The following is a 24635-nucleotide window of genomic DNA, read 5'->3' on the forward strand; positions in this document are numbered from 1 at the left end:
TCAGCCTCCCAAGTACCTGGGATTACAGGCACCCACCACCACGCCCAGCTAATTTTTATTTTTAGTAGAGATGGGGATTCACCATGTTGGCCAGGCTGGTCTTGAACTCCTGACCTCAGGTGATCTGCCCGCCTTGGCCTCCCAGAGTGCTGGGATTACGGGCGTGCGCCACTGTGCCTGGCCTCCATTTTATTATTATAATGTAATTTAATTTGTAGTATCTTCTCTTTTGGTTTATCCATGCAAGATGCTCTCTTTGAATATTTCTCTTGAAACTAAAGTTTGCTTTCATAGGTTGAAAAGGAAATGTTCTTTGTACACTTAGTACTTCTTTTCTCTAGAATTTGGTATGAGGTTATTTTAGTTATACAGTAAAGCTGTATTATTGCAAACTGATATCATAAATGGATTGGTGGGTTTTATTGGGAATGGAATAAATTGAGGACACAGGACTGCTACTTACAGTATATTTTTTTCAAGTTTTAGAGATATGAAGTATAAAGTTTCTGACTTAAGTATTAGGTCAGTATGTTGGTATTTTGGTTCCAAAAATATTACTGGCATGTCTATCCTGATATAAGCATGTTCTTAAGATTTCTGTTTTACTTCATCTATCAAGTATCCTTTGAAGTCTTTTTGATCTTCAAAAGAAGAATTTAAATCTCCTGGATTGGCACCTAGCCAGGTGCCAAGTATGCTTATCAGAGTACGTAATTTACCTAGAGGTAACTGGAATGAAAAGGAAAAATTCTGTGTCTTATTACACCGAAGTTTGTTATTCTATGTATATCCATACCTATGCATTAGATACACATATTTAGAAATATCTTACACAGCTCTTGCATTCCTCTTTATTTACTCCACCTCCACCACCATGGCTTTCCAGCTACTCCTTGAATAAACCACCTTTTCTCTTTCTGTTCCCTCTGCCTGGGACACTCTTCCCCAGATATCTTTATGATTTCCTCCTTACCTCATGCAGGTTTTTATTTAAATGCCACTTTCTTGGGGTCAGGGGGAGGACTGAATGGGGGCTCCCTGACCACTTTGTCTAAAATTATAGCTCCCAGACAATTCCTATTCCTTTCTCCTGCTTTTCCCTCCTCATCACATACCACTGCTAAATTTACAGTCTATTTAACTTCTCTTGTCTAATGTTTGACCTTTCCATCAGAATAGAAGTCATACGAAGAAAGGATTTTTGCATGTTTTGTACACTGCTGTATCCTCGGTGTCTAGAACATTTGAAAAATGACTGGATGGAATCTTGGGAAGTTTCTTGAATTTTACTGGTGTCTCTTCTAGAAAAGTACCTGAAAATAGATGCCATTATCTTAAGCTTACATGTGCTTTTTAGGCATCTCAGTGCTAACTACTTCAGATATCACCTGAGGGTATTTTTAGATAATGATGATTCTTTTTTATGAAATTAACTTTGAAATACTACATATGTAAGCCCAAGCTTTTTGTTCTATCTTCTCAGCTTATTTAAGGGTCACATTGTGCTTGTCTCCTCTGTCTTAGAAAGGCATCTATACAAATGGGGTAAAATTTAACCCAACTCTTCTACAAATGGTGGTCTAGACTGAGCAAGATTCACAGACTGTAATATGCTAGGTCTGGGGTAGTGCCTGAGTTTTTTGCATTTCCAGTAAACTCCTAGCTGCTGCTGCTGCTGGTCCTTGGACCACTCTTTGAGAATCATTAACATTATTATTATTATTATTTTGAGATGGAATCTCACTCTGTCACCCAGGTTGGAGGGCAGTGGCGCAATCTTGGCTCATTGCAACCTCCGCCTCTTGGGTTCAAGTGATTCTCATGCCTCAGCCTCCTGAGTAACAGGGATTACAGGTGCATGCCACCATGCCCAGCTAATTTTTGTATTTTCAGTAGAGACAGGGTTTCGCCATGTTGGCCAGGCTGGTCTCCAACTCCTGACCTCAGATGACCCACCTGCCTCAGCCTCCCAAAGTGCTGGGATTACAGGTGTGAGTCATTACGCCCAGCCAGCACTATTAACTTATATTTGAGGAGCAAGAAGTGGTTTAGCTCTGGTTTTCCCTTTGGAATTTCAGCAAATCTTTGAGACCAGGGGGAAAATTGTAGTTGGAGGACATAGGGAACATGGAAAGAGACATCTCACTTCTTGCAGCACTGACACTGGCACATTATTTGGCTTTTGAGAGCTCAGCAGTTCTAGTTCCATCACCCTCTCAAAGTTCGCAGAAACTTCCTATAGAAGCTTACCCATGTATTTTCAGAAATAGTATTTGTTATATTTAAATAAGCCCTAAAAACCTATGTACAGCTTCTTTAGGCCCAGTCGTATCATTATTCAGTTACCATTTTGCTCTGGCCGACAGTTGAAATAATTACATAGAGTTAATGTCGTAAGCATTGTCAAATGTCAGTACTTTCAGTATTTATTTAAGAATTATGTTAGTATAAACTAAACAAACCAAATAGCCAAAAGACAGTTTTAATAGGCATTTCTTGCTCTTAAATTCAAATATCTGAATTTTAAACATAGAACTTAGGGAAGATAAATAATAATTGTTTTAAAATTATTTTGTCTGCAGACATTCAAATTAACAGAAAAGTTACAAGAATGAGTATGATAACATATAATAACATATAACTCCCATATCCCCTTTACTGAAATTCAACCATTGTTAACATGTTACCCCATTTTGCACTCTCTTTTTCCTCTTTCAACCCTCACCCACACACATATACACGTAGTATTTTTTTCTGAACCATTTGAGAATGAATTGTACATATCCACAGCTGTTTAAACCCATATACTTCAATGTGTATTTGTTCTCCCATCCAAGTACTAACCAGGCTCAACCCTGCTTAGCTTCCGAGATCAGCCAAGATCAGGCACGTTCAGGATGGTATGGCCGTAGACTTCAATGTGTATTTCTTAAGAACGAGGATACTCTTGCCCACAACTATAGCACAGATAGCAACTTTAATAAATTTAACATGGATACAATACTTTTATAATCTACCATTCCTACTGCAGTTTTGTCAATTGACCCACATTTTTTATTCCTCCAGTACAGGCTAACATTTTAATCTACATTGGTTGGAATTTTTGTCTACAGAATATTTAGTGTATTCTTGTCAAACCTGGGGGAAGACCTTTATAGCATTCCACAGGACTTTTTTTTTTTTTTTTTTTGAGACAGAGTCTCACTCTGTTGCCGAGGCTGCAGTGCAGTGGCACGATCTCAGCTCACTGCAATCTCTGCCTCCCTGGTTCCAGCGATTCTCCTGCCTCAGCCTCCAGAGTAGCTGGGATTACAGGCACCTGCCATTGCGCCTGGCTAATTTTTTTTATTTTTAGTAGAGATGGGGTTTCACCATGTTGGCCAGGCTGGTCTTGAACTCCTGACCTCGTGATCTGCCTGCCTCAGCCTCCCAAAGTGCTGGGATTACAGGCGTGAGCCACCGCGCCCGGCCTCCACAGGACATTTTATTTTGCCTACTTTTGTTCTACATTTTTATTGGTAACTCGGAGGAAATTGTTAAATGCATGCCTAACAAACGTATAGATGACACAAAGCTGGAAGGCATATCTAATGCAATGATGTTTGACTCTAAAAACTCAAAACTAATACTATCAATATTTATGATAGCTATCAAATCCATGTATTGATACTGATAGAAAGCCGATGCACACAGTGAGAAGAGGTGGCATAAGGAAATGTTTATTGAGGGAACATCGCCATCATGTGGCCTTTTAGAATACTACCCCTTGAATCTTCAACTAACATGTATTTTTGTTTCTCATACTTAAGTGATGTATGGTTCCTTTTTTTTTAATTAATTAATTTATTTTTTGAGACGGAGTCTCGCTCCGTTGCCCAGGCTGGAGTGCAGTGGCACCATCTCAACTCACTGCAACCTCCGCCTCCTGGGCTCAAGTGATTCTCTTGCCTCAGCCTCCCGAGTAGCTGGGACCACTGGCGCCCGCCACCATACCTGGCTAATTTTTTGTATTTTTAGTAGAGACGGGGTTTCACTATATTGGCCAGGCTGGTCTCGAACTCCTGACCTTGTGATATGCCCGCCTCAGCCTCCCAAAGTGCTGGGATTACAGGCGTGAGCCACTGTGCCCAGCCGGTTCCTTTAAAAGAAAAGAAAAATGAAATAAACAAAATAAAATTGGCCTGGCACAGTAGCTCACGTCTGTAATTCCAGCATTTTGGGAGGCCAAGAAGGGCAGATCACCTGAGATCAGGAATTCGAGACCAGCTGGGCCAACATGGTGATACCCCGTCTCTAATAAAAATACGAAAAAGCTGGGCGTGGTGGTACACGCCTGTAATCCCAGCTACTCAGGAGGCTGAGGCAGGAGAATTGCTGCAACCCAGGAGGCAGAGTTTGCAGTGAGCTGAGATCGTGCCACTGTATTCCAGCCTGGGCCACAGAGCGAGACTCCGTCTCAAAAAAAAAAATTGTCCGGGCTCAGTGGCTCATGCCTGTAATCCCAGCACTTTGGGAGGCCAAGGCAGGCAGATCACCTGAGGTCAGTAGTTGAGACCAACACGGTGATACTCCATCTCTACTAAAAATACAAAATTAGCCGAGTGTGGTGGCGCATGCCTGTAATCCCAGCTACTCGGGAGGCTGAGGCAAGAGAATCGCTTGAACCCGGGATGTGGAGGTTGCAGTGAGCCAAGATGGCACCATTGCACTCCAGCCTGGGCAACAAGAGTGAAATTCCGTCTCAAAAAAAAAAAAAAAAATTTCATGACCATTTAATTTTGACTTAAGTTATTTGTATTAAAATACTTCTTAAATGTGGACAAATGTAAAATTTAGTATAAAATTAGGTATCTTTAGTATCTAACACACTATAATTTATATGTATTTGGATATACATGTGCATTGTGAGTCATACAGTGCTTCCTCTCTTATCAACTAAATTTAAATCTGATCCTGGGTTTCTCATGAGTCCTTTCTTTTGAAAGATGCATAGGTTCTGAGTAAGAACCTCACTGGGGATGGCAGTGGAGCTGAATAAGAGAGTGACTACTGCAGCCTGTTTTAAGATAGGCCAGGAATCCTAGCAATCTTCTCTACTGTACTAAGTTCACTGATTATTTTTCCCAACTTTTATTATGAAAAATGTCAAACATACACAAAAGTTGAAAGAAAGTACATTGAACAATCATATATCTACCACGAAGTTTCAATAATAAGACAGACTCTTTAAATCAAAAATAAAATTACTGCAGTGAAAACAGCCATCCACAGAGCTTTACATTATTGACGATATGTAATACAAAATGGATATACAATATCTCCACTTGACAAATGGATTCTTAAGCCATATAAAGAGGACTACTGTTCCTTAATGGATGCAGAGAGAAAAGTGTCTGGTAAAGTGGCTGAGGCTCCTGGGCTAAGTCTTTGATTTTAGAGACTGTTTCTGTCTTCCTAATTCATTTGCTAATTCTATAGCAAACAGACACTGAAAATCCTTTAAGTGCCATACCCAGGAGCTTTGCCCAAGAGTTTGTAGGGTGCTAGTAGAAAGAGCCTAACAAAGCTTAGAGAAACTCTGTAGACTTAATAAGAGTTTCCATATATGTAGATCTTTCTGGATATGGGACTCAATGTCTTTAAAGGATGGAGATTCTTACCGGAAAGCAGTTGCCCTGATATACACCCAGAACCTTCAAGCTCCTTATGTCCTCTTCATTGTGGAACTAGAGGTCTGGAAAGAGTGGCTGCTATAGAAGGAAACACTATATTATATTGTCAGATTGAAATTAAATAGAATAATTTTATCTATGCATAATAGATCATTTTAAGAGCTACTGTGTTGTTCTCCAAATAGTAATCAGAAATCTGTATTCCACTCTTGAAAAAATGAGCTTTGCTGATACTGTTATAGGTTCTTCGAAGTTCAGATTACTATGAGCTCTGGATTTATAGCAAGTCCTCTGGTATAAAATGAACTGGTTACAATCCCTGCCATACAAAGCTTCTGTCTTCACATGGCCTCATTCTCTATGTATATCTGTGTGTCAGCTCCTTTTTATAAGGATACTAGTCATTGGATTTAGGGCTCACCCTACTCCAGTATGACCTCATTTTAACTAATTGCATCTGCAAAGACTCTCCCTTTTTTTTTTTTTTTTTTTTGAGACAGGGTCTCACTCTATTGTCTAGGCTGGAGTGCAGTGGCGCAATCTCGGCTCACTGCAACCTCTGCCTCCTGCATTCAAGTGATCTGCTACCTCAGCCTCCCAAGTAGCCGGGACTACAGGTGCATGCCACCATGTCTGGCTAAAAAATAGAGACAGGGTTTTGCCATGTTGGCCAGGCTGGTCTTGAACTCCTGGCCTCAAGCGATCCGCCCACCTCGGCCTCCCAAAGTGCTGGGATTACAGGTGTGAGCCACTGTGCCCAGCCCACAGACCCCATTTCTGAATAAGGTCATATTCTGAGGTTTCAAGTGGACGTGAATTTTGGGGGACATTATTCAACTCACTGTAAGTATGAAACCCCTATACAAACAGGTGAGTGACGGCAGCTTGGAGTTTTTAATTGGGTTATAAAAGATCATATAAAGGATGAAAGTTGGTGGTACAGAGAGAAGGTAGCTGTTAAGTTTGATCCTCTAAAGAAGACACTGAGATGATGTTAGGAGTGCAGACGGTTTATTGGGGAGCAAGATCTGTGCAAGGAAAAAGGAAGTAGTTATGCCAGGGAGACCATCAGACCATGATGAAAACCTAACAAGGTCTCTGTCACCCCATGGGGGGCTCCAGAGCAGAGAGTGCTGAAAAGCAGAGTCCTCGTTGGGCAGAAATAGTTAGGCACTTGTTCAGTTGTTGGCTGGGGCCAACCCAGCTCAGCTCAAAAGCTGACAGGGACTTGAAGGAATTAACAGATGGAGGCTGTCAGCTAATCAGCTAACTACTCACCATGCAATTGGAAAGAGATCCTCTTTTTTTTTGTTTTTTTTTTTTTGAGAGACACAGTTTCACTGGAGTTTCCAGGCTGGAGTGCAGTGGCGTGATCTCAGCTCACTGCAACCTCCACCTCCTGGGTTCAAGTGATTCTGCTGCCTCAGCCTCCCGAGTAGTTAGGATTACAGGCGCACACCACCATGCGTGGCTAATTTTTGTATTTTTATTAGAGACAGGGTTTCACCATGTTGGCCAGGCTGGTCTTGAACTCCTGACCTCAGGTGATCCACCCGCCTCGGCCTCTCAAAGTGCTGGGATTACCGGTGAGATCCACCGCACTCAGCCAACTGGGCAGGGCTCTTGAAGGGGGATTCTGAGCAGTTCATCTCCGTGTCTGTCACAAAAGGTGTTTTAGTTTACAGAGAATGACATGTACGCACACACAAAGCAAGTTGTGTACTGAAAAAAGCAAGCAAATGAACTTAATCCCACATAAACTATGATGGTGTCATGTTGTTATGTATTCTGAAGGCATGTAACATAGGATGGTTGCCCAGAATTAGTCTATGAGCCATAGAGTTTTTGTTGGAAAAGACAACATCACTTGGACTCTCTTGCCCATTTTAAGATTTTGTTTTTTTTTATTTTACTGTTGATTTTCTTTCATCTTTCCATTAAGGCTCTGGAGAAAAATCAGCAGTGGCTCGTGTATGATCAACAGCGGGAAGTCTATGTAAAAGGACTTTTAGCAAAGATCTTTGAGTTGGAAAAGAAAACGGAAACAGCTGCTCATTCACTCCCACAGCAGACAAAAAAGCCTGAATCAGAAGGTACTGACTGGTATAAAAATGTTCTCTTGGGATAGGCCTGACATTTTCCAAAAGGAATGATTCACCAAATTTAGATTTTTATAGATATGTGTTAGAAAGTAAAATAAGAGCAAGTCTTATAGCCCTGAAGTAAGAAATACCATTTTTGCAAGTTTTATTTCCTAACGTTTTCAGATCAAAAGAAAGTACCGACACAGGCTAACGGGTGATCTTTGGCAGTTCTGAAATCACATTCAGTTCTCTCTACCCATGAATGTCCTTCCCCTTCTTCAAAGTCCTTCTCCAGCTTTTACTTCCCCCAGAGTTGGCCTTGTCACAATTTTTTCACTTTGCTTCCCTTCAGGACTTATTCATATCAACTCCAGGAGAAAGAATGCCTTTTTTAGATGATCCTTAAATCATTTGAACTTCAGGTATAGAATTGAGATGAAATTTCTCATTCACGATGCTCTCTTTTTGCCAAGCACTTTGCAGTTTCCCTTACATAGATCTCAGTGGAGTTTCAGGGCAACCCTAAGAGGCGGGGCAGGAAAGGTCAGTATTCTCATTTTACAGATGAAGAAATAGGTTTAGCAATTCTAGATGACAAGCTAAGAAAAGAAAAATGAGAAACTCCGTGCAAAGCTCTCCTTAAAAGACTGACAGTTTGGAGGGGACCAAAGCCTTGAATTTTATAGAGAAGTCTAAAGAAAGGGGAACAAGACTCATAAGATTGGAGAATCATATTTGAATACTTAAAACAAAGCTAATGTGAAAAAGAAACTATAAATGTCTCTGGAGGCACTTCAAAGCTGTCAGCCCTAATGGCACAAAGTTGCTTCTATAAAATATGTGTTTATGTAAAAGCAGGATTTTAGTTATGGGCTAAGTCTAATTTCTTTTCTTTGGTAATACAGTCCTCTCCCTCTCTCTTTCTCTCTTTCTCTGTGTGTCTGTTTTATCAAAGCAATATAAGCACTTGTTAGAATAATGTAATAGTTAAGAAGGACCTTGCCCTGTCTTTCCCATCCCAATCCCCATTTCTTCCTCCCATCGGGGCAACTGCTCTTAATATTTCTATTTTTAATTTTGATAGTTATCTCCACATATAAATAATGAGCTTGTGTTCCTATTTGTTGACTGAACTTCTTTAGACTTTCCCTCCCAACAGAATAGATGTTACTGTTTTTAGTTTTTCTATTTGTGAGTTTTATAACTTCAAATAATATACCTGAACTTGTTTTTTATTTCATCAAATATCAACCATAGTCCCTATCTCTTGACTTTTCATGTTGTAAACTAAGGAAATAGTGTGATTCATTTAGATATTTGATGTTTCACTTTTCAGGAATATTATTTATTTTATAAAGTGAGTTGTGCCATAATGTTGTTTGTCATAGGTTATCTTCAAGAAGAGGAGCAGAAATGTTACAACGATCTCTTGGCAAGTGCAAAAAAAGATCTTGAGGTTGAACGACAAACCATAACTCAGCTGAGTTTTGAACTGAGTGAATTTCGAAGAAAATATGAAGAAACCCAAAAAGAAGTTCACAATTTAAATCAGCTGTTGTATTCACAAAGAAAGGCAGATATGCAACATCTGGAAGATGATAGGCATAAAACGGAGAAGATACAAAGACTCAGGGAAGAGAATGATATTGCTAGGGGAAAACTTGAAGAAGAGAAGAAGAGATCCGAAGAGCTCTTATCTCAGGTAAACTTAACCAGATCCATAATTCAGAGTGTTCACCGAACACTTTCTAAGTGTCAGGGACTATTTGACCACTAGAGAACCGGCTAGGGACAAAACAAGTTCCTGCCCCTCATGGGAGTTATATTCCAGAACATAAACAGACCATAAACAATAAATAAGGAAACCAAAGAAAATGCAACAGGGTAACATGACAAAGGGAAATTGGGGACCAGTGGAGGCCTCTCTGAGGAGATGGCATTTGGATAAAGACCTGATGATGAGGAGGACCCAGTGAGGTGGGTGACTTTTCCTCTCAACGGAGGAAATTGTACACACAAAGGCTCTGAGTGAGGAGGAGGTCAGTATATGTGAGAAGCCAAAAGAAGAACTGAAGTAATGAGAGGAATCGAGGCTGATTCCTAGACTGGCATCTTAATGGTGATGATATGTGCTCAAGTGAATTCACATGGTATCTTCCATGTTCTTGTTATGCTCATAGCCTTATGCTATGGTATCGTAATAATGTTGGAGTTACTACGTTAGGATTATTGGAATTGAACAATACTTCGATGGAACTCTTTAATTTAGATTTTGCTTTGCAGCCTGGCATCATGGAAGGAACATTATTTGGAATCCATGCCTAGTCTCTAGTCCAGGATATATGGCCTTAGGCAAATCACCTAACTTCTCTGACTACTCACTGGTTATTCCCTTGTCAAATTAATAATAACCTCTGCTTGCCATATAGGGCTTTGGTGAGGGTCAGTTGAGAGAAGGTAAAAGTGCTTTGTAAACTAAGCAAGGTAAATGCTAGTTATTGCTATTTTAATAATAATTTTTAACGGTCCTACAAAAGTTGAGGGTGCTGGTGATGGGACAGTAACAAGTCCATCTATAACATTTGCCATCTTAGTCTTTTTTTTCTTTTTTTTTTTCTGAGACAGGGTCTTGCTCTGATGCCCAGGCTGGAGTGCAATGGCGTAATCTCAGCTCACTGTAACCTCCACCTCCTGTCTTCAAGTGATTCTTGTGCCTCAGCCTCCTGAGTAGCTGGGATTACAGGTGCCCACCACCACGGCTGGCCAATTTTTATATTTTTAGTAGAGATGGGGTTTCGCCATGTTGGCCAGGCTGGTCTCAAACTCCTGACCTCATGTGATCCACCTGCCTTGGCCTCCCAAAGTGCTGGGATTACAGGTGCAAGCCACTGTGCCCAGCCTGCCATCTTAGTCTTTACCACTCACACTTCTTCTGTCTACAGGCATGAGCAGTGATACTAGGGAGAGATTAAGTGCGCTGATTAAATTTTGCTTCAGCTCTGGCTAAGGGCCCAGCACTGCCACCCATGTTATCCTACTCAGAAATGTCAGAACCTCCAGGAAAGGGGGCATGGCTGCTGCAGAGTTCAGTGCTGTTTATCAGCATTCAGTCTGTGTGCCTCAGGGAACTCTTGGCAAGGGTGGTGGTATACTGCTTAGCTGCTGGCATAGATAGCCATCAGATGGCCAGCTGGAATGATTCACCCCTGACTAGCAGGTGTTGTCCTGGTTAGAGATGTGAGACTTGTGATGTGAGCTTTTCATGCATCCCAGGTCAAGCTGGAAAAGGTTGGATGTGACAGCATTGGTTCTCTTTATGTCCTACAGGTCCAGTTTCTTTACACATCTCTGCTAAAGCAGCAAGAAGAACAAACAAGGGTAGCTCTGTTGGAACAACAGGTACTCATTGGGGTTGCTTCTAAATTCAATTATGCCTGTTAGAAAATGCAGTTTTTCCTCATGTTTATGCTGTTCTATGGAGAACCATTTGAAAGTTGTGAAAAGTGTCTTTAAAAGACTTCAATAAAAGTCTTTTTTCTTCAATAAAAAAGATATTTCAAGAGACTCTGCTAGCCACTTATTCCTGTTGCTGACCTTAGGCTAAACAGATTCTTGAGGTGTGATAGCAATTTTCTTGACAGGTAGATGTTGGCCTTGGCAAATTTTGCTCTTCCCCAGTGGCTGTAGTTCCTAGCCTAACAATATCTCCTAATTAGGGCTACCTTATAACTTCAAGCAGAACTTGGAGAGACACCATTTAGTCCAGAATGTATTATAAATGGTGTAAAGCAGAGATTTTTAGTATAGTCCAAACCAGGGAATAGTTACCTCTTTCCCTTCTCCTTCTTCCCCCTTAAAAAAGGTGGATAGGGAGGAGTAATTCTAATCAACAACTTCTTAAGCTGCTCTTCATTCACCTATACCTCAGCATTGGCTTTGCTCCTTGGATAAACCAAATCCTCAGCCATAAGCTGCCTCATTTATCAACATTTAATGGTGCTTAGGTGAATTCTTGCTACGATGGTACAATAAATATTTTCTTCTTGTGCTAATAAAAAAATGTGAGCATCCAGTCAAGAGAACTAGACAGTCTGTATCAGCTGTAATGGTCTTGTCCTGGGCCTTTTCCAGATGCAGGCATGTACTTTAGACTTTGAAAATGAAAAACTCGACCGTCAACATATGCAGCATCAATTGCATATAATTCTTAAGGAGCTCCGAAAAGCAAGAAATCAAATAACACAGTTGGAATCCTTGGTGAGTCTGGAATGATTAAACTAAAATTTGTCTTCGTCTTCCATTTATATACCGAATCAGTTCCAAACTTAGGAGGATACAGCTTAACGCACAGCTAGATGTATCTCAAATCAGTAGGTAGAGCCCCTGCCGCATTTGAAGCAGCTGCCCTCTGAGCATCAATTCAGAGGACCAGAAAGAGGGACATGATCACATCTGGAATCATTCCCCCAATACCCCAGCTGCTGTGATGCTAGAGGCACTAAATAGTGCCTGAGCTGGGGTCAAAAGGGTAGAATAGAGGGTAGCCACAGAATCCTGAACTGAAATTGTGTTTATCTATTAAAAAAGAAAGAAAGGCTGGGCACGATGGCTCATACCTTTAATCCCAGTGCTTTGGGAGGCCAAGGCAGGCGGATCATGAGGTCAGGAGTTGGAGACCAGCCTGACTAACATGGTGAAACCTCGTCTCTACTAAAAATACAGAAAATTAGCCAGGCGTGGTGGCGGGCGCCTGTAACCTCAGCTACTTAGGAGGCTGAGGTAGGAGAATCACTTGAACCCAGGACGCAGAGGTTGCAGTGGGCTGAGACTGTGCCACTGCACTCCAGCCTGGGCAGCAGAGCGAGACTCTGTCTGAAAAAAAAAAAAAGAAAAAAGAAAAAAATGCTGTTTTTAGGGATAATGGACTATTACTGTTAATATGCTTTTTAGATATATTATGAGGTTTGTGTGAGTCACTCTGAAAACTTAATCTTTTAAAACATGAACCTTTTAAATAATATTGTTTCTATGATTAAATGGTTTTTCACTTACTTATTCTCACCTTACTAATAAGCTTTTGGACCAAACTTGCTGGGGGTCTGCATTTGAATATATGTCTGTCCCACTAGTACATATTTTAAATTTTATTCTAGTACTATAGAATACTTGGAGACAGTGAAATATTACAAATCTGATTCCTCAGTTTTCAAAGGAGGAAAAAAAGCAATGATAAAACTAAAAATCATTTGTAACTTCTGTATGAATAAAAGAAAGAAAATATATTTTTGGCTCTGTTCTTAAGTATATCATTGATTTTACCCGTTTATAATATTTGAAATGAAAATTTATAATTCATTTTTGTTATTGACCATTCAAAGCATAGGGAGCAGAGGGTATGCAAAAGAATTTGTAATTTTGTGGGGGCGGTTCCAAGATGGCCGAATAGGAACAGCTCCAGTCTACAGCTCCCAGCGTGAGCGACGCAGAAGACGGATGATTTCTGCATTTCCAACTGAGGTACCGGGTTCATCTCACTGGGGACTGTCGGACAGTGGGTGCAGCGCACCGAGCGTGAACTGAAGCAGGGTGAGGCATCGCCTCACCCAGGAAGTGCAAGGGGTCAGGGAATTCCCTTTTCTAGCCAAGGAAAGGGGTGACAGATGACACCTGGAAAATCAGGTCATTCCCACCCTAATACTGCGCTATTCCGACGGTCTTAGCAAACGGCACACCAGCAGATTATATCCCATGCCTGGCTTGGAGGGTCCTATGCCCACCGAGCCTTGCTCATTGCTAGCACAGCAGTATGAGATCAAACTGCAAGGTGGCAGTGAGGCTGGGGGAGGGGCGCCTGCCATTGCTGAGGCTTGAGTAAGTAAACAAAGCGGCTGGGAAGCTCGAACTGGGTGGAGCCCACCGCAGCTCAAGGAGGCCTGCTTGCCTCTGTAGACTCCAACTCTGGGGGCAGGGCATAGCCAAACAAAAGGCAGCAGAAACCTCTGCAGACTTAAATGTCCCTGTCTGACAGATTGGAAGACAGTAGTGGTTCTCCCAGCACGCAGCTTGAGATCTGAGAACAGACAGACTGCCTCCACAAGTGGGTCCCTGACCCCTGAGTAGCCTAACTGGGAGGCACCCCCCAGTAGGGGCAGACTGTCACCTCACACGGCTGGGTACCCCTCTGAGACAAAACTTCCAGAGGAACGATCAGGCAGCAACATTTGCTGTTCACCAATATTCGCTGTTCTGCAGCCTCCACTGCTGATACCCAGGCAAACAGCGTCTGGAGTGGACCTCTGGCAAACTCCAACAGACCTGCAGCTAAGGGTCCTGACTGTTAGAAGGAAAACAAACAGAAAGGACATCCGCACCAAAACCCCATCTGTACGTCACCATCATCAAAGACCAAAGGTAGATAAAACCACAAAGATGGGGAAAAAACAGCAGAAAAACTGAAAATTCTAAAAATCAGAGAGCCTCTCCTCCTCCAAAGGAACGCAGCTCCTCACCAGCAACAGAACAAAGCTGGATGGAGAATGAAGAGTTGAGAGAAGAAGGCTTCAGATGATCAAACTTCTCCGAGCTAAAGGAGGAAGTTCGAACCTGTGGCAAAGAAGTTGAAAACCTTGAAAAAAGATTAGACGAATGGCTAACTAGAATAACCAATGCAGAGAAGTCCTTAAAGGACCTGATGGAGCTGAAAATCACAGCACGAGAGCTACGTGACGAATGCACAAGCCTCAGTAGCCGATTCGATCAAGTGGAAGAATGGGTATCAATGATGGAAGATCAAATGAATAAAATGAAGTGAGAAGAGAAGTTTCGAGAAAAAAGAATAAAAAGAAATGAACAAAGCCTCCAAGAAATACGGGACTATGTGAAAAGACCAAATCTACGTCTGATTGGTGTACCTGAAAGTGACGGGGAGAATGCAACCAAATTGGAAAATACTCTGCAGGATATTATCCAGGAGAACTTCCCCAGTCTAGCAAGGCAGGCCAACATTCAAATTCAGGAAATACAGAGAATGCCACAAAGATACTCCTCGAGAAGAGCAGCTCCAAGACACATAATTGTCAGATTCACCAAAGTTGAAATGAAGGAAAAAATGTTAAGGGCAGCCAGAGAGAAAGGTCGGGTTACCTGCAAAGGGAAGCCCATCAGACTAACAGCTGATCTGTCTGCAGAAACTCTACAAGCCAGAAGAGAGTGGGGGTCAATATTCAACATTCTTAAAGAAAAGAATTTTCAACCCAGAATTTCATATCCAGCCAAACTAAGCTTCATAAGTGAAGGAAAAATAAAATCCTTTACAGACAAGCAAATGCTGAGAGATTTTGTCACCACCAGGCCTGCCCTACAAGAGCTCCTGAAGGAAGCACTAAACATGGAAAGGAACAACCAGTACCAGCCACTGCAAAAACATGCCAAATTGTAAAGACCATCGAGGCTAGGAAAAAACTGCATCAAGTAAAGAGCAAAATAACTAGCTAACATCATAATGACAGGATCAATTCACATATAACAATATTAACCTTCAATGTAAATGGGCTAAATGCTCCAATTAAAAGACACAGACTGGCAAATTGGATAGAGTCAAGACCCATCAGTGTGCTGTATTCAGGAAACCCATCTCACATGCAGTGACACACATAGGCTCAAAACAAAGGGATTGAGGAAGATCTACCAAGCAAATAGAAAACAGAAAAAGGCCGGGGTTGCAATCCTAATCTCTGATAAAACAGACTTTAAACCAACAAAGATCAAAAGAGACAAAGAAGGACATTACATAATGGTAAAGGGATCAATTCAACAAGAAGAGCTAACTATCCTAAATATATATGCACCCAATACAGGAGCACCCAGATTCATAAAGCAAGTCCTTAGAGACCTACAAAGAGACTTAGACTCCCACACGATAATAATGGGAGACTTTAACACCCCACTATCAACATTAGACAGATCCACGAGACAGAAAGTTAACAAGGATATCCAGGAATTGAACTCAGCTCTGCATCAAGCGGACCTAAGAGACATCTACAGAACTCTCCACCCCAAATCAACAGAATATACATTCTTCTCAGCACCACACTGCACTTTTTCCAAAATTGACCACATAGTTGGAAGTAAAACACTCCTCAGCAAATGTAAAAAAACAGAAATGATAACAAACTGTCTCTCAGACCACAGTGCAATCAAACTAGAACTCAGGATTAAGAAACTCACTCAAAACTGCTCAACTACATGGAAACTGAACAACCTGCTCCTGAGTGACTACTGGGTACATAACGAAATGAAGGCAGAAATAAAGATGTTCTTTGAAACCAATGAGAACAAAGATACAACATACCAGAATCTCTGGGACACATTTAAAGCAGTGTGTAGAGGGAAATTTATAGCACTAAATGCCCACAAGAGAAAGCAGGAAAGATCTAAAATTGACAACCTAATGTCGCAATTAAAAGAACTACAGAAACAAGAGCAAACACATTCAAAAGCTAGCAGAAGGCAAGAAATAACTAAGATCAGAGCAGAACTGAAGGAGATAGAGACACAAAAAACCTTTCAAAAAATCAATGAATCCAGGAGCTGGTTTTTTGAAAAGTTCAACAAAATTGATAGACCACTAGCAAGACTAATAAAGAAGAAAAGAAAGAAGAATCAAATAGACACAATAAAAAATGATAAAGGGGATATCACACTGATCCCACAGAAATACAAACTACCATCAGGGAATACTATAAACACCTCTACTTAAATAAACTAGAAAATCTAGGAGAAATGGATAAATTCCTCGACACATACACCCTCCCAAGACTAAACCAGGAAGAAGCTGAATCTCTGAATAGACCAATAACAGGCTCTGAAATTGTGGCAATAATTAATAGCTTACCAACCAAAAAAAGTCCAGGACCAGACGGATTCACAGCCGAATTCTACCAGAGGTACAAGGGGGAGCTGATACCATTCCTTCTGAAACTATTCCAATCAATAGAAAAAGAGGGAATCCTCCCTAACTCATTTTATGAGGCCAGCATCATCCTGATACCAAAGCCTGGCAGAGACACAACAAAAAAAAGATAATTTTAGACCAATATCCCTGATGAACATCGATGCAAAAATCTTCAATGAAATACTGGCAAACCGAATCCAGCAATATATCAAAAAGCTTATCCATCGTGATCAAGTGGGCATCATCCCTTGGATGCAAGGCTGGTTCAACATACGCAAATCAATAAACGTAATCCAGCATATAAACAGAACCAACAACAAAAACCACACGATTATCTCAATAGATGCAGAAAAGGCCTTTGACAAAATTCAACAGCCCTTCATGCTAAAAACTCTCAATAAATTAGGTATTGATGGGACGTATCTCAAAATAATAAGAGCTATTTATGACAAACCCACAGCCAGTATCATACTGAATGGGCAAAAACTGGAAGCATTCCCTTTGAAAACTGGCACAAGACAGGGATGCCCTCTCTCACCACTCCTATTCAACATAGTGTTGGAAGTTCTGGGCAGGGCAATCAGGCAGGAGAGGGAAATAAAGGGTATTCAATTAAGAAAAGAGGAAGTCAAATTGTCCCTGTTTGCAGATGACGTGATTGTATATCTAGAAAACCCCATTGTCTCAGCCCAAAATCTCCTTAAGCTGATAAGCAACTTCAGCAAAGTCTCAGGATACAAAATCAATGTGGAAAAATCACAAGCATTCTTATACACCAATAACAGACAAACAGAGAGCCAAATCATGAGTGAACTCTCATTCACAATTGCTTCAAAGAGAATAAAATACCTAGAAATCCAACTTACAAGGGATGTGAAGGACCTCTTCAAGGAGAACTACAAACCACTGCTCAACAAAATAAAAGAGGATACAAACAAATGGAAGAACATTCCATGCTCATGGATAGGAAGAATCACTGTTGTGAAAATGGCCATACTGCCCAAGGTAATTTATAGATTCAATGCCATCCCCATCAAGCTACCAATGACTTTCTTCACAGAATTGGAAAAAACTACTTTAAAGTTCATATGGAACCAAAAAAGAGCCCGCATCACCAAGTCAATCCTAAGCCAAAAGAACAAAGCTGGAGGTTTCATGCTACCTGACTTCAAACTTTACTACAAGGCTACAGTAACCAAAACAGCATGGTACTGGTACCAAAACAGAGATATAGACCAATGGAACAGAACAGAGCCCTCAGAAATAATGCCACACATCTACAACTATCTGATCTTTGACAAACCTGAGAAAAACAAGCAATGGGGAAAGGATTCCCTATTTAATAAATGGTGCTGGGAAAACTGGCTAGCCATATGTAGAAAGCTGAAACTGGATCCCTTCCTTACACCTTATACAAAAATTAATTCAAGATGGATTAAAGACTTACATGTTAGACCTAAAACCATAAAAACCCTAGAAGAAAACCTAGGCAATACCATTCAGGACATAGGTATGGGCAAGATCTTCATGTCTAAAACACCAAAAGCAATGGCAACAAAAGCCAAAATTGACAAATGGGATCTAATTAAACTAAAGAGCTTCTGCACAGCAAAAGAAACTACCATCAGAGTGAACAGGCAATCTACAGAATGGGAGAAAATTTTTGCAATCTACTCATCTGACAAAGGGCTAATATCCAGAATCTACAAAGAACTTAAACAAATTTACAAGAAAAAAACAACCCCATCAAAAAGTGGGCGAAGGATATGAAGAGACACTTCTCAAAAGAAGACATTTATGCAGCCAAAAGACACATGAAAAAATGCTCATCATCACTGGCCATCAGAGAAATGCAAATCAAAACCACAATGAGATATCATCTCACACCAGTTGGAATGGCGATCATTAAAAAGTCAGGAAACAATAGGTGCTGGAGAGGATGTGGAGAAATAGGAACACTTTTACACTGTTGGTGGGACTGTAAACTAGTTCAACCATTGTGGAAGTCAGTGTGGCAATTCCTCAGGGATCTAGAACTAGAAATACCATTTGATCCAGCCATCCCATTACTGGGTATATACCCAAAGGATTATAAATCATGCTGCTATAAAGACACATGCACACGCATGTTTATTGTGGCACTATTCACAATAGCAAAGACTTGGAACCAACCCAAATGTCCAACAATGACAGACTGGATTAAGAAAATGTGGCACATATACACCATGGAATACTATGCAGCCATAAAAAATGATGAGTTCGTGTCCTTTGTAGGGACACAGATGAAGCTGGAAACCATCATTCTCAGCAAACTATCGCAAGGACAAAAAACCAAACACCGCATGTTCTCACTCATAGGTGGGATTTGAACAATGAGAACACTTGGACACAGGAAGGGGGACATCACACCTCAGGGCCTGTTGGGTGGGGGAGGGGGGAGGGATAGCATTAGGAGATATACCCAATGTAAATGATGAGTTAATGGGTGCAGCACACCAACATGGCACATGTATACATATGTAACAAACCTGCACGTTGTGCACATGTACCTTAAAACTTAAAGTATAATAAAAAAAAAGAATTTGTAATTTTCCTGTACTTTGTTCCTGCTGTCCACCCTCTTCACTGTGCTGTAAAATACTCATTTTTAACTACTCCAAGTTCTTAGAAAAAAAACACGGAAAAGGAAAGTCTCAAAGGTATGATACAATATCTTAGTCATTTCTATGTATAAGCTGTTTGAGCTGCTAAAATTCCTTGCTGCCTTTAATTTCCATGTAGTACTTTATTGCTGAGGTTGCCTCTGTTTTACAAACTAGCAAATTTAATCAGCCTTGCATATAGGCCTACCTAATATTCGACTCTGTGTCCTAATAAAACATATTCATATACACACCCAACTCCAATATCTGGGTAATTTGGATAATTACAGTAGTTATCTGGATAAATTCACAACTACCTCATATATTACCCCCATAATACTGATGAGCTGGAATTCAGAAGAAAATCTGTCTACAGTGCTGAAGCAGCTATAATACTTATGGAACAGTTAAAATTGCTGAACAGGCTGGGTGCAGTGGTTCATGCCTGTAATCCCAACATTTTGGGAGGCTGGGGTGGGCAGATCACTTGAGCTTAGGAGTTTGAGACCAGCCTGGGCAACACAGAGTTAACTTTTTGTAGAATTTTCTATTTCTACAAAAAATAGAAATATTATCTGGACGTGGTGACATGTGTCTGTAGTCCCAGCTACTTAGGAGGCTGAGGTGGGAGGATTGTTTAAGCCTGGGAGGTCGAGGCTGCAGTGAACCGTGTTTGTGCCACTACACTCCAGCCTGGGTGACAGAGTGAGACCATCTCAAAAAAAGAAAAAAAACCAAGCTGAACAGTGGGCCTTATTTACAAATTCTATTATTTGAAACTTATTTTTCAGAAACAGCTTCATGAGTTTGCCATCACAGAGCCATTAGTCACTTTCCAAGGAGAAACTGAAAACAGAGAAAAAGTTGCCGCCTCACCAAAAAGTCCCACTGCTGCACTCAATGAAAGCCTGGTGGAATGTCCCAAGTGCAATATACAGTATCCAGCCACTGAACATCGCGATCTGCTTGTCCATGTGGAATACTGTTCAAAGTAGCAAAATAAGTATTTGTTTTGATATTAAAAGATTCAATACTGTATTTCCTGTTAGCTTGTGGGCATTTTGAATTATATATTTCACATTTTGCATAAAACTGCCTATCTACCTTTGACCCTCTGGCTTGCTAGTGAATCATGTATCTTTTAGGCTGCTGTGCATTTCTCTTGGCAGTGATACCTCCCTGACATGGTTCATCATCAGGCTGCAATGACAGAATGTGGTGAGCAGCGTCTACTGAGACTACTAACACTTTGCACTGTTAAAATACTTGGTGAGGAAAAGATAGCTCAGGTTATTGCTAATGGGTTAATGCACCAGCAAGCAAAATATTTTATGTTTTGTGGGTTTTGAAAAATCAAAGATAATTAACCAAGGATCTTAACTGTGTTTGCATTTTTTATCCAAGTACTTAGAAAACCTACAATCCTAATTTTGATGTCCATTGTTAAGAGGTGGTGATAGATACTATTTTTTTTTCATATTGTAGAGCAGTTATTAGAAAAGTTGGGGATTTTCTTGATCTTTATTGCTGCTTACCATTGAAACTAAACCCAGCTGTGTTCCCCAACTCTGTTCTGCGCACAAACAGGATCTCTTTGAGGTGTAATCTTAAGTGGCCACACACAATGTTTTCTCTTATATTATCTGGCACTAACTGTAACTTGAATTACATTAGCACATGCTGGTTAGCTAAAATTGTTAAAATAAATTTTAATAAACCCATCTAGCCCTCTCATTTGATTTACAGTATTTTATTTATTTTTGGCATTCTTAAAGCTGGGCAATGTAATTATCAGATCTTTGTTTGTCTGAACAGATATTTTTACACATGCTTTTTGTAAACCAAAAACTTTTAAATTTCTTCAGGTTTTCTAACATGCTTACCACTGGGCTACTGTAAATGAGAAAAGAATAAAATTATTTAATGTTTTAATATGTCTAGTATATTCATATATATATAGATATTCTAAGATTCTTTCTCTTTTAAAAAAACAAATGTATTGGACATAATCAAAATTCAAAATTTTCACAATAAAAAATTTAAGACTTATAATTCAAAGCACATTATCAAAAAAGTGAAAATACAACCAATAGAAAGAGAAAAAATATTTTCAAACCAGGTATCTGATAAGGGTCTAGTATCCAGAATATATAAAGCACCATTACAACTCAATAAATAGATATTCTAAGATTCTTACCCCCAAGGACTTATCAGGGGTTACAGATTAACACTCAGTGTAAGATGATAAGGCAGTTAAGGATACATCAGAACCGAAAACTATGTGAAGGAGTTAGAAGGAGTAGATGCTTTCAGACATCTTTCTTAAATAAATAACAACTCTTTATCAATAAATATGAATTTGAGTTATTTGTTACAGAGGCAAAACAATAAGCATGCCAAATTATATAGGGTTTTTTTTTCTAACCATAGAAATTATACAGATCTGTTTATGGAAATAAAATTTTGCCATTACTGTTAATCCCAGGCTCACAAGATCTTCAACTACAGTTGAACAAAAGATATGGAAATATTCAGCCGCATAGTTGTTATTCTGACCCACAATGTTATAGCAAAGACCATAGTATTAAATCATAAATATATGCCATAAGGAAGTTTCTCCCCTTACAACTTTAAAGCAAGCCAGTATTACCTCTAGTTTATAGATGTGCAACATGTCTTGGTCATCCAGTGAGCAGCGGAGTCAAGCAGAACCCAGGCCTTTGGTCCGTGCCTGTATGGAACAAGAGATGCGGTCTCATGGGATAACTGGCCAGGACATAAACCATAACAGAAGCGCCAGCCTGACGACCTCTGAAGTTTGATTCCTGGAGCCACAGGGTGATCTGGAGTTTGTTTCAAGACTCTTGTTGTACTTTCTGTGTTTCACTGGAGGGCTGTACTTAGCTTTCCCTGCTCACTTTAGCCACCTACATCTGGGCACCAATATCAAAAAATACTTTGGAAAAATTGGGCAGGCCTCTTGTGGAGCTCTGCTACTGTAGAGGGGGAATTTATATATTTCCGAATAGTAGATGATTTAGAGCAGGAAGGATTCTACTTTCCCAGATCATGTTACCAAAGCAAGGGTCAATAAAAGACATCTCCAAGACCTGAAAATCTTCAAGGTTCTCATAATTAAAGACTTTTTTTCCCCCTTCACTGTCCACCTTTTTTCTTGGCAGATAACCACTTACCCTTAGGGCATGTTTTGTTCTGTGGGACTATAAACTACCAGAAACCATGCTAGATACTTTATCTACTTATACTCATTAGCTCTTCCCTGCAAATCTGTGAAGTAAAGTGCTAGCACCAGCACCATTTTTCAGATGAGAAAACTAAGGCTTGCAGAGAGTGAACAATTTGCCCAAGGTCACCACTGATAAGTAGTAAAGAAAGGATATAAACTCAGCTCAGTGTGTTCATCTCTCTCCATTGTACAGTTACATTCCCAACCAACATGCTGGGGCTGCCGTGCCAGGATTACTCCACTCTGTTGCTTTTTATTAAAAAATTATGTTACATATTTTATTAAACAATTATTTTACATAAAATAAAATGTACAGATCAATGAGTTTTGACAGATTATATATATATCATTGTAATCATCAGCCAAATAAAGTTATAGACTCTACCAACATTTCTGAAAGTTTCTTTAATTACTTCTAGTCCAGAATCCCCTCCTCCCAGAGGCAATCTAATTTATTTTTATTTTTATTTATGTATTTATTTTTAGAGACAGGGTCCCCTCTGTCACCCAGGCTGGAGTGCAGTGGTACAGTCATAGCTCACTGCAGTCTTAAACTCCTGGGCTCAAGTGATCCTCCTGCCTCAGCCTCCCAAGTACCTAGGACTGCAAGCACATGCCACCATGCCCTGCTAATATTTTTAATTTTTTATAAGGACATGGTCTCATTGTGTTGTCCAGTCTGGTCTCAAACTCCTGGGCAAATGCAATTCTCCTGCCTTGGCCTCCCAAATTGTTGGGATTACAGGTGTGAGTCACTGCACCTGGCCCTATTTATCTTAACACATACTAAATTAATAACTACACTAATTAACTAAATAACTAAATGCCACAATAAATTAACAAAATTAATAAGACTAATGCTGGAGTGTTCCTGTGTCTTGAAATCAGGGTAGGTCCCCCAACTTTATTCTTCAAGGATGTCTTGACTAATATAGGACATTTCCATTTTCATATACATTTTAAAATCAGCTTGTCAATTTTTACAAAAGTTTCCTGGAATTTCCATTGGGATAGTATATATCTATAGATCAATTTCTCAAAAATTGACATCTGCACAATCCAGGAACATGGTGTATTTCTTCATTTATTTAGTTTTTTTTTAACTGCTCTCAGCAGTGTTTTACAGCTTTCAGTGCATAGAGCTTAGCCTTTTATTAAGTTTATTCTTAGCAATCTGAGTTTTATGTTATTATAAATGGCCTTTTTAAATGGAAAAATTTATTTTCCAGCCAGGCGCAGTGGCTCACGCCTGTAATCCCAGCACTTTGGGAGGCTGAGGTGGATGGATCACGAGGTCAGGAGATCGAGACCATCCTGGCCAACATGGAGAAACCCCATCTCTACAAAAAATTAGCCCAGCGTGGTGGTGGGTGCCTGTAGTCCTAGCTGCTCAGGAGTCTGAGGCAGGAGAATGGCGTGAACCTGATAAGGTGGAGCTTGCAGTGAGCCGAGATCACGCTGCTGAACTCCAACCTGGGTGACAGAGTGAGATTCCATCTCAAAAAAAAAGAGTCAAGACCCATCTGTGTGCTGTATTCAGGAGACCCATCTTACGTGTAGAAACACACACAGGCTCAAAATAAAGGGATGGAGGAAGATCTATGAAGCAAATGGAAAGCAAAACAAAGCAGGGGCTACAATCCTGGTCTCTGATAAAACAGACTTTAAACCAACAAAGATCAAAAGAGACAAACAAGGCCATTACACAATGGTAAAAGGATCAATTCAACAAGAAGAGCTGACTATCCTAAATATATATGCACCCACTACAGGAGCACCCAGATTCATAAAGCAAGTTCTTAGAGACCTACAAAGAGACTTAGACTCCCACACGATAATAGTGGGAGACTTTAACACCCCATTGTCAATATTAGAGAAATCAATGAGACAGAAAATTAACAAGGATAACCAGGAGTTGAACTCAGCTCTGGACCAAGTGGAACTAATAAACATCTACAGAACTCTCCACCCCAAGTTGAAAAAATATACATTCTTCTCAGCACCACATCACACTTATTCTAAAATTGACCACATAAT

General features: G+C 40.2%; 1 protein-coding gene across 2 annotated transcripts in view; it reads left to right on the plus strand.

The window, feature by feature from the left end:
* CEP55 (centrosomal protein 55) overlaps window positions 1–22973 on the plus strand; it is a 34177-nt gene extending 11204 nt beyond the window's left edge. For both annotated transcript variants that reach the window (XM_054436308.2, XM_054436309.2), the window contains exons 5-9: window positions 7615–7765; window positions 9145–9458; window positions 11084–11155; window positions 11888–12013; window positions 20143–22973. In XM_054436308.2, coding sequence (XP_054292283.1) covers window positions 7615–7765; window positions 9145–9458; window positions 11084–11155; window positions 11888–12013; window positions 20143–20346 — 867 coding nt within the window. In that variant the 3' untranslated portion in view covers window positions 20347–22973. The remainder of the gene's footprint in view (window positions 1–7614; window positions 7766–9144; window positions 9459–11083; window positions 11156–11887; window positions 12014–20142) is intronic.
* Window positions 22974–24635: the final 1662 nt, after the last annotated feature.

This window comes from Pongo pygmaeus, chromosome 8 (assembly GCF_028885625.2).
Source record: "Pongo pygmaeus isolate AG05252 chromosome 8, NHGRI_mPonPyg2-v2.0_pri, whole genome shotgun sequence".
In the NCBI taxonomy this organism is placed as follows: domain Eukaryota; kingdom Metazoa; phylum Chordata; class Mammalia; order Primates; family Hominidae; genus Pongo; species Pongo pygmaeus.